The sequence below is a fragment of the Marmota monax genome, unplaced genomic scaffold, assembly GCF_021218885.2.
Source record: "Marmota monax isolate L192 unplaced genomic scaffold, Marmota_monax_Labrador192_F-V1.1 WCK01_AAM20220418_F8-fsc00079, whole genome shotgun sequence".
NCBI lineage: Eukaryota > Metazoa > Chordata > Mammalia > Rodentia > Sciuridae > Marmota > Marmota monax.
Window position 1 is genome coordinate 373,632 of NW_026694099.1, and position 11,376 is coordinate 385,007.

Genomic DNA, 11,376 nt, shown 5'->3' on the forward strand with positions numbered 1-11,376 from the left:
ACCAGAAGATGCTTAATTACATACATGTTCCTACATTCTCACCACCACTTCTGTTTTATTGTCTTCAAGATTCTAAACAAAGCTTGAGATTAAAACAAACAATTTGTTTCACATTATTTAATTTTGTTTCATGAATCCAAGTTTCTTAATATCAGGGACAAACATGAGCTTTTATCTTTTTCCAGAAATTACTGTTTCTTCCTAAACTGTGACCATATCTCTTATAAGATCAGAAACTAAAAGACAGGGAAAAATAAAAGGAAAGAAAGAGGTAAATAAAGTAAAAGCAAGTTATGGTTGGGGAGAAAAGGCTGGAAGAATAAAGGCAAGAAGAAAATGACCTAGGAGGGGTTGAACTGCAAAGCTTGTTTATGTGAGTTTCCCAGTAACAGTATTATTTTACCATGTGAGGCAGGGGCTTTCCTGTTTACTTTAAGTTATTTAGCAGCATCCTGGCCTCTACTCACCCAATGCCAATAGCAGGCCTTCAATCAGGACAAATGCAAATGCCCCCAAACACTGCTAAATGCCCCTGAGAAGCCCCTGGTAAAAACCAATGGTCTATATGTTCAATATTGAATTGATATCAGAGAAAACATTTTATGATCAATATATATGTTGTAGGTCACATGTTCTGGGTTGTGTTTTTATCATTTTCATCAATTCAATAAGTAAGATAAATGGGATGTAAAGATGGAAATCCATTGTAATTCTTATAATAAGCTATTCACAACTTAAAAAAGTTTCTCAATCTGCTCATATCCCAGATTTAACTTGGTCAGTGTCTCTATGGCTTCTTATAGACACATACGTTTCACTATTCTCTCTCTAAGTTCCCATTCTTCATGTAAATTATTCTACTTATACACAAAATTTATTAGGAAAAAAAGAGTCTTAATTCTTAAAATGATAGGGAGCTTTTTACCTCCAACTTCCTTTCTCTCTCTCTCTCTCTTACTCTTTCTTTCTCCTACCACCTCCCCTCCCTCTCTGTTCCCCTCTCTCACACTCTACAGGGTAGGAAAGGTAGCCCACAAGTAGGTGGAGCCACCAGGAAGCTGAGTGTTTAAGCTTAGAAGCAGCTGCTGCTGAATCTCACTCATGAAATCTATCTGCTTCAGGAGCAAAATTATCACCAAAGTCAAGATTTGACACATACAAATTTCTGAAGGCATTTGACACCCAGGTGTGTTCCTACAGCAAAGAATCATGAAGATGCAAAGAGGAGTCTTGCTGGGCTTCCTGTGGATGCAGATTTGTTGTAAGTTAAGAATAGCCAAGAGAACCTAAAAGGCCATCACGAGTAAATTTAGAAAGAACAAAGGTAGGGATGCAAAAAATGGATGAAGAGAGAGGACACAAGTCTCTTTAACCTAGTCTTATACTATTGGGGAGGAAAATAAAAATTTCCTACACTTGGAAATGGCTACAGTAATTTTGCAATGACCCTCAAGTTTTCTGTTTTTCTCCTTTACAATAGGGGTAAGAAGGGCACAGATGAAAGTGGAGCAGAGTCCCCAGGTCCTGAACCTCCAAGAGGGGATGAGTTCCTCCCTCCTGTGCAACTATTCTCTCTCCATGACCAGTATACAATGGTTCCAGCAAAATCCTGGAGGACAGCTGATATCCTTGTTTTACATAGCTTCAGGAGTGCAGCAAAATGGCAGAATGAAATCCACAGTCAATTCTAAGGAACGATACAGCCAACTATTCATCAGAGACTCCCAGCCTGGGGACTCTGCCTCTTACTTCTGTGCTGTGGAGGCACAGTGCTCCCCAGACACCTGCAGCCTGCACATGAATGATAGCTGAAGACCTAACTCAGCCCTGCAGGGGTCATAGGGGCTCTTTGTGATGAGAACTGCATTCCTACTGCCTTGCATCTCTGGTGCCTGCAGAAAGCATTTCTAAATGAGCTACAACTCACCCTGGAATGCAGGCACATACCCAGCTCATCTGGAGGTCTGTTAGAATAATGTTTCTAGGTGAGATCTCTACATTTATCCATTCTGTCATGTCTGATTCTATCTTTCTAGACAGGAGAAAGAAGCCAACTCAATGTACAGCAGAGTCTTTTTTTTTTTTAATCCAAGAACAAGAAAGCACCAATCTCACCTATAGTTCCTTTTTTTTTACATCTTTTTATGGCTTACTTTATCACAAACAGATCCCTGGGGAAAATGCCAAAATTTTCCAGTGTACATAAATGGGGGAAGAAACAGAAGAGGAAAACTCAAGGGGCACTGTTAGCCCACTGTTATGAAAGATGGAAAGAACTTTCTACGTTCCAGATCAGAAACTCTGCCACCTGCTTTTGATATGTGGAGGTACACTGCCTCCCAGGACCTGAGCTTGAACCCAGAGCTGTGGCTGCAGATCTAGAACCCAAAAACGTGGTAGAGACTTATGCAAGCTATTACTCACATGGTTTTGAGAAGCACACACTTGAAAACTCATAATTTTTTTAGAAGTTGTAAATGCTAATGAATGCTCAGTCTAGTAAATATTCTATCCCAAACATAATCATTCCTAAGGTCCTAATCCTAAGTCAGGGAATCAGGAAGTCAGTAATTCCAACTAGAGGATCCCTGAAGTCCAGTGATAAGGGTCTGTGTTAAAATGGATATTTTGAATGTGGATACTATTTATTCTTTCCTTATTATAAGGTATATAATTTTAATATAAGGTTTAGCTTTAGCGTATATTATGTTCATATGTGAAGAAAAATCATAGGAAAGATAAACCTTAAAGTGACAAAGAAAAGTCAATACTATGCTCTGTAATGCTCCATTTGTTTTTCTGTTCCTATTTCTTTTTCTTTTAGATGGAGTTCTAGCTGTGTTTTGCAGGCTGGCTCATGAGACCCTCTTGGGCTCAAATGACTCTCCTGTTTCAGCCTCCTGAGGAGCTGGGACTTAAAGCATGTTCCAATTCCTTATGTTCCAATTAATTGTTCATTTTGTTTATGTTCAATAATATCCACTTGTATCATTTGCCTCTTTTGTGTCTTGAAGAAGCCATTGGAAATAAGCTAATTTCCCAGGATGGGTTTGTGGCTCAGTGGCAGAGTGCTTGCCTAGCATGTGGGAGGCACTGGGTTCGATTCTCAGCACTGAATATCAATAAATAAAATAAGGATCCGTTGACAACAACAAAAAGCCAATTATATTATTATTTTAAAGAAAAGCTAATTTCCTATCATGAGCATGCATATCATCTTCACAAGGGAATCATTTTTTTGTACCTCATCTTAGAATCCTCATCTATGAGACTATTTCCCATCTACAATTACAATTTCCATAAGTTCGATCATTCAACAAACATTTATTGAACACTTGTTAGTGCTGTATGGGGAGCTTTGAATAAATTAAGGGTTCCTTCTCTTGTTGAATACATCTTCTAGTAGGAAACACATTTTTGTTATCAAAGTTATTATAAAATAGGGAAGAACTAAATTAGGAGAGCAGAGGGTATTATAGAAACTAGTAGATGTTACTCAGGTATCTTCTGGAGTATATGATGCCTCAGCCTAAAATAGTGCAACTTAACAGGAATGAATCAGGCTGAAGGATAAAAGAGGGTGAAGAGAAAGGAACACATAATATATAGATTGGGAGTGAGGAAACTAGTAACAAACATGAGACCTAAAATGCAATTTGTAGTTGAAAAAATATTGTGCATAGGTACCTTTCATTTTATAGCCCACTTAAAATAAGTAAGATTCTTGAAATGAACTGTCTATATACTGTGTAACATGCCAATGCAAGAGATACAAAGGATGAAAATGACTAAGCACATATAAACTCAGAGAATGCAGATAAGGATAACTACACTGAGGAACAATGAAAAGAATCATGCAACTAATTAAAGATAAGAAAATATTAGTTCTCTGGAGACCAAAATTCCTTTTTAAGTGTGGAAAGCATTCCTGAATATTCTTCACAAGATATGACAGATACAGTACATGCTTATGAATACATATGATACCTTTTTGACCACTGAACAAAGCTGACAATTGCCTCTCGAAGAGAGGAAATAAGAAATGGTAACTTAAGACAAAAGAAAATGGTTTTCTGATCCTTGCAATGTAGCTGATGATAAATTTTAAAACTATAAACATACACAAAATGACTATTTTCAAGGAGAGTACACAGGGAAAGTTTTTAATTCATGAGAGGGAAAAAAAAGTCTGAAAAGTAACCCCCATGTTCACTCAGCATGTCTCCCTTGGAGGTTTTTTAAAACTTCAGCATGAGAATTTGAAACCCCAACAGAAAGCAGAAGAAAAAAAATGGGATTAGGGATGTGAATGAAATTGGGGATTTGAGAAATGAGTACTGGAGAGAAGTGAGCCTCATATAAGAGGGCCACAAAATTTGTGTAGGGTGTTTGCTGAGCCTACACATAAACTGCACCTGTTGGGCTGGAAAACATCAGAAGCCTAGCAGAGAATAGCTTCTGGGGGTCTAACAGCTCCAGGGAGATTTCAGAGGATGCACTGTGCAAAAAGTCATTAGAGCTCTGACAGTGAAGAATTGTTGCTAAACACCTTGAGCTTTCAACCGAGTCTCCAGATCAAAGACCACATGCTAGGAGTAAGGGCTGTGTCTAGGGCAAAAAGAATAATAAAACAGCAACCAAACAGAAAAGAAAAGAAAAACCTGCCCTTCCGGAGACTAAAGTAAGCTTCAATAGATGGCAAGTTATCTGGCAATTTAACAAGGTTGACTTTTTAAAGAAAGAGAAAATAATCTAGAGATTCTATATATTATTACCCAGATTTTGTAAGTACATAAAAATTACTAAAAATGTGATGAAGGAGGAAAAAGGACACATAAGTAAGAGATAAAGTAATGAATAGCTACCTATCAAAAAATAACTCAAACCCATAACAATTTTAAAATAACTCATTAATGTTGAAGAAAGTTAAGAGAAAATGAATAAAGTGGTTCTGTTTTCAACAGAAAATTATTTCAATAGCATATTTCAACAGAGTGTTGCAACAGAATCTTAGCATACATTTTAAAAGCTACATAGAGTAGACACTTTAAATCTGCAAAATGCAATATCTGAATTTAAGAAACTATTGCCTAGCTTTAAGTGGAGTGGAAACACAGAATTAGTAAATCTGAAGACAAGTCAATATAAAATATCTTTAAAAAAAATTATAAAACACCAGAGCATACAAATTATGTGAGACAATTCAAATGACCTAAAATCTGTGGAAATGAAACTATGGAGAGGAGAGAAAAAATGGTACTGAAACAATACTTGAAGAAATTATAACTAGGAATTCCCCAAATTGATGAAAGTCTTCACGGATTCAAGAAACTCAGCAAACTCCAAACAGGGTAAATCCAAAGCGAATGCAAAAGAAACACAAACTGAAGAAAAGAAAAGCATCTGTAAACATAACACGATACAACTGCTGAAAACCAAGGGGAAAGAGAAACCCTTTAAAACAGGCTTCTCTTTGTTTTCACAAAGAGTCAATTAAGTGCATTTATTTCAAGTGTCTTTGAATCATATATAAATGAGCTCAGCAAATGTCCCAAGCTCTCTTTGATGTAGGAAGCACAAGTGGCCCAGCTACAAGTTTAGAAACAGCTGGAGAATCACTGTGCACTTGCTCCACATGGAGATGCCTGAGTGGCAGAGCTGGGAGACCAAGATATGCAAAACATACAAGAATGGAATGGACCACCCCTTCCAGTCAACTGCCACCAAAAAAAAGAGTTCCTCTCCTGGTGGAAGTGATTGGTGCTGCCTTTCACAGATAAATGGATTGCTATAATACAACAGTGTATCACTATTGTGGATTATAAAACTTAATGGAACCAAATATAAGTAGGACTGCTAAAGACACAGATCCTTGGATCATCACCCCACTAGCTGAGGGAGCTTGCTTATTGAAGGAAAAGAAAATAAAAGAATAATGAACAGGTAATGGAAGAAGGAAATTACACATACCAGTTACAACCTCAGGACCAGTTGCAGAAAGAAAAACTCAAATAATTACAAGTATTTCTTCCATGCATGTGGCTGTGTGTGTAATAGACAATTATTTTTCTTCATTTTAATCCCCTCTCTTATTCTTCTACTCTCTGCATTGGTGTGGGGTTTTTTTGTTTGTTTGTTTGTTTGTTTGTTTGTTAGTCTTATATCTCAATATAAAACTTAGAAGATATTGAAGGAGAAATGTAACCCAACTAAAATTGAATGAACTTCACTCAAAGATGTACAAAGGCTTTGTACTTTTTTGGGAAAAGGGTGAGTATATCTTAAATTGTATGAAGGATAGCTGCATCATGTTAAACAGAAGCATGATTTTGTATTATCTTATATGAAGATTAAATGTGATTAAATGAGCTATAACTCAATGCAAAGTATACAGAGGAGGAAGATGATGGTGGGTTGCACTGCACTAAGCCAGAAACAAAGCTTCCCAGAGTTTCTTTCTTTGAATAGTACCAGACTGAAATTGGCCAAACAGAATTTGTGTGAGGTATGGAAGGCCAAAGTAAAATAGTAGCCATTGCTTTCTGGAGGTTATCACAGTGAGATGTGACAAACACATTCAGAAGTGTCCAGCATATTCCTACTGGCACTCCATGTCTAGCACTTTTTCCAGTTACTCACCCTGTTGATCAACCCCCATCACATGCCTAAGTGGACACATTGAGATGGTAGCTTCACAAAGACAACAGTTTCTTGAGATTTTTACCATGAACTTTCCCTTCAAATCACACTTTGGCAGCTGGAAATGCTTGATTTCTCAGACTGACTGGTTAGGAATTCCTCTCTGAACCTCAAATGACCCTGGAACCTTCACTTTCTAAGCTCTTTTCACAAATGCATAAGGCCGTATTCCTATAATGAAGCCCCTATTCTGTTGAACTCATGGAGATTGTGCTTCATTGACTGTTCCGGGACTGATGCACTAAGCAGATACAAATGAATAGAAAAGGAAGTGTGTATTCAAGAAATGTGTGTCTAGGTACCTATTAGATGAAAGAATAATTAGAAACTGACAATAACCAGAAAAAGAGTATCTCTCCAAAAGTACATTTAGCAAGATGAAGTTGCATTTAAAAAATGATATAGTCTATGGTTTCCTTATTTCTATGACATGAAGGGTACAAAGAGACAGATCTATTACCATGTGGGGATCTAGGTAGGAATAACATATTTTTATTAAAATTCTCATCAGTTACTTGAAATTTAATCTTGAAAGTATTTTTTTACATATCAACCTAATTTTGGGTTGTTATAATGAAGATATCAAAGAAATAAACTCTCAAGCCCCACATATTCTTGGTAGGATAATTGGGTAGTCTTTATCAGGGAAGAGAGACTTCTTTGTACATATCTAGTGGCTTATTGAGTTTACATTAATAAGAATGTGGATATACTCTGACAACTTGTTCTCCTCCTACCAAATCAATGCCCTGTATTAAATGTCACCCCATCTCTACTGATTCTGAACTAAGGTTGTCAAAAAAAAAAAAAAAAAACTGAACAAGTCCAGGCTGTCAATAATGGTTACTTCCCTAGGAATAAAACTGCCAGCCTGGCTACATAGCATGCTTTGGGCAATGACTGTCACTCTTGGCATTAATGCAGAAGATCCCTGATGAAGAGCTGAGCACACAGTAAATTCAACATGCTTATCTTCTGCTCTTCTGAAAATTCAAAGTACTTGCCATCTTTCTACCTTGAAAAAGGAGTCCCCTTCCTTGTGTGGCTGAGCCACCATCAGTTCTTCTAATGATTGTCTCTCTCAGCAGGAAAAAGTTCTTTTTATTCCAATTGTTCTATGATGTGGTTTAGCATCACTTTTGTGACACCTAAGTACAGCATGAGGACCTTTTCCAGTTCCAGCATGGATATCCCAGGAGGGGCAGAGTTACCCTGCAGAGCAGGTTTCTGCCTTTCACTGGCTGCAGGGAAGATGAGGTGGGATTTCTGGATTGTTCTCACCATGGGGTCCCTGTTCTTTCCTACTCCTCCTAGTATCCTAGTCAAGGTCTTCACTTCCACCAGAGGCACACCTCAGACGAGAGCATCAAGGATTTTACAGCTGATCTGAATCAGGTTGAGATGCCCTTCCTTCTGGAAAAATGGCCAGGTAAGAAAGAAACTTCCACCACTTATAACTAAATCCCATAGATCCCTTAGATTTGTGAAATCAGCCTTCTTTGTTTCTCATACATGGCTCCTCAGGATTTGCAAGTGACAGCAAATTATCTTATAAATTATCTTATAAATTTCCCATGCACAGACACTAAAATCCCACTACAATAAATTTTGTTCATTTCTTGAATACACTAGGCTACAGTTTGCTTGTATACCTTTGAAAATGCATATAACTTTGCCTGAAATGCCCTTTTCTTTCATAGCCAACTAGTTAATCTTCTTTCATCTCTAAGAACCAACTAAAGAGCTCCCTCCTCCTTTGTGAGATCCCTGACTTCACACTGCTGGCCACCTCAACAAAGCAAATCAATCACTACTACATATCCTCATTAAAAGCTCTCATGCATGATGCCATATGCTAAATATGTTAGTGTGTGGACTTTATGTACTTTTATAGAGGTATTGTGACTTCCATATTTTTTCTATTAATGTTAAAATAAAAATTCAAAAATATTTATTGCCATAGTAAAATATACCTCGTATGTTATTTTATTATGTATTTTTTGCTAAAACTAATCCCAAATAAATCGTCTTGGACTTTACCCTTAGCTATCCTACTGCCTGGCATTAAAAGTACAATTGACTTTTCTTGCCTCTTCCATCATTAAACTATAGAGAAATACACGTTGTCCAAGAGTGAAGGTAAACAGATAGTTTACCTCTCTGTAATCTTTTTATAGCTTTCAAGAGTAAGATCTCATATTATCTATAGATCTTATAGGATTATGTCATTTGTTTTTCTCATTTGAAAATAGAGAGCACACTAATCTTTTCCAAGTTCCAACTTTGATTAGTTTGGATACTGATCTACCACAGAGGATAAATTTTTGTGTTGATTTGTGTTTAAAAAGGCACTCATAATTTAAATCTAATTTAATTATCTTGGGCCATTTATTTAACCAGAGAAAATACTGACACATCTAATGAGCATGTTAGAATTCAATTACATTAAAGACAAAACTATCAAACTTTCTCTGTGCTCTAAATTTGTCATAATTTTACTAAATAGAACATCATGACCTTATATGGCCCCAATAACCACCAATTCTTTTCAATATGTTAGAATAAGGAGTCTGAAAATGTGCCAATCATTTTACCTAATAAAATTCTTTATATTCTCAGCTATCTTTCTCTACTATTGCAAATCACACACACATTAAAATATGTGATACCTGAAAATCTTCTCTTTCAATTTCTTATTTTAACTTGTTTTGTGGGGAAGACATTGCAAATTGATTAGGAAACAGAAATAGATTTTCAGTATTTTTACATTTGAACTAAAGGGGGCAGTGCTTCCTTTCATAAAGAGAAATAACTTGAGGTAAAAACAGGGCTGTTCCCAGGTGAAATAGGTCTGTGGCAGGAAATGAATGAACTAGAGGAAGTTGAAGTCAGACCTGCAGTTTCCAGGGCAGCAGACAAAACAGCCTGAGTCTTCACAGGAGGAATGGCCAGGCTCCTGGGGGCCTCCTTGTTGATTCTGTGGCTTCAGCCAGACGGTGAGTTGGGGATGAGATGTTTGAATATAGTAAGAAAACTCTAAGGAATACTCACAGGATGGAAAATTACATAATTGGGAAGTTTTGTTTTCTGACTTCTGCAGGTCTTCTCTAGGGACATTAAGAACAAAATTTTAGAGTTGTTATTTTCTTTCCAAACAGGGGCAAAGAGTCAACAGAAGAATAATGACCAGCAGTTTATGCAAAATCCTCCATCTCTGACTGTCCAAGAAGGAAGAAATTCTATTCTGAAGTGTGACTATAATAAGAACATATTTGAGTATTTTGCATGGTACAAAAAGTACCCTAGTAAAGGTCCCACGTTCCTGATATCTGTACTTTCGGATGATGATAAAAATAAAAATGGAAGATTCACAGTTTTCCTCAACCAGAGTGCCAAACACCTGTCTCTGCACATTGCAGCTTCCCAGCCTGAAGACTCAGCCACGTACTTCTGTGCAGCGAGTACACAGTGCTTGGTAGGCAACTGCAACCAGTACCCAAACCTGTAGCTGGGTTTCAGACAAGGAGGCCCACAATCTTGCTTCCATTGTACCTTGCAATGAGAAAGCATGCTTTGAAGCAGGTAAAGCAAGTTGAGCTTTTGGGAGATGAATGCATGTCAAGCTTTACAAGTAGGGAGAGTTCCCTGAGCTTCAGAGTGCCAAGCAATCTAATCACTATCCTTTCTTTACTTTCAGAGACAGATTGCTGATTTAGTCAAAGCATAAATCTCTGGTGACCCTTTGATCCTGGGATGAGGATATACTGTCTCCCCTGCATCCTAGGAGAATGAATGTGTGTCTGGAATGGGGAAACAAAGGTCCTACTGCAAGATCTTCTAGTGAATGTTTATGTATCTTTGAGAGTGTTGGCACTCACCTGCCTTAGTTTTGTATAAAATGAATGAAATAACCACTGTGTTTTGCTTCTGAGTAACTGTGACTACATTTAATGATGTTCACATTATCAGTCACACTCATTCATTTCTTCATTTAAATGTTACTTCTAGGTATTCTTCAGTAAATTTTTTGTTGTTTACTTTCTTGCCAGGCAGACATTGGACTATTTGACATATTGTCCATCAGTATAAGTTTTTGTTCTGTGGATCAGAATAGTGAACATAAGAATGTCATGCCACTTGTCAAATGCAAAGACCTTGTTATTGTAGCTACCGTGATTCGCAATTGAGGTGGATAGAGTGGGTTGAGAATTAGGATTAAAAAAAGTTGAGAGTAAAGAACCAGACCAAAGTCATCCTAGTATCACAGGAACTTTAAAGGTGTGGAAAATAAATGAGGAGTTTCAGTAGTCAGTCAAAAATCGAAACAGTTTCTACTTCAAACTGAAGTGATCTAAATGACCAAATCTCCATGAGATTACCTTTTCCTACAAGTGAGTAGTAGTGAAGTGAATGTATTAACTAAGAAAGAAAAAAAAAAAACTTGATATTTTACATTCTTTCACTTTCCATTTGTATAGCATTTGATAATTCTATTAGTCACTCAGAATTTTTTTTTCATTTGGCAAATCTGGGTTAGAACCAGATAAAATCCATTACAACCCAGTGATAGTATGATGACATTCACCTCAAACTTTCACTGACTATTGGTTTTATGCTTCTCACTTATATTAAAATAGGACGTTAGTAAACCTGAATTTCTTTGAAAAAAAATGTTTC

The 11,376-nt window shown here is 36.9% G+C and overlaps 1 gene segment (V, D, J or C); it reads left to right on the forward strand.

Moving 5' to 3' along the window:
- The first annotated feature begins 9,580 nt into the window (after nt 1-9,580).
- LOC124107268 (T cell receptor alpha variable 29/delta variable 5-like) lies at nt 9,581-10,262 on the forward strand. The segment is given in 2 exon segments: nt 9,581-9,695; nt 9,858-10,262. Coding segments are annotated over 2 exon segments (402 nt in total).
- Nucleotides 10,263-11,376: the final 1,114 nt, after the last annotated feature.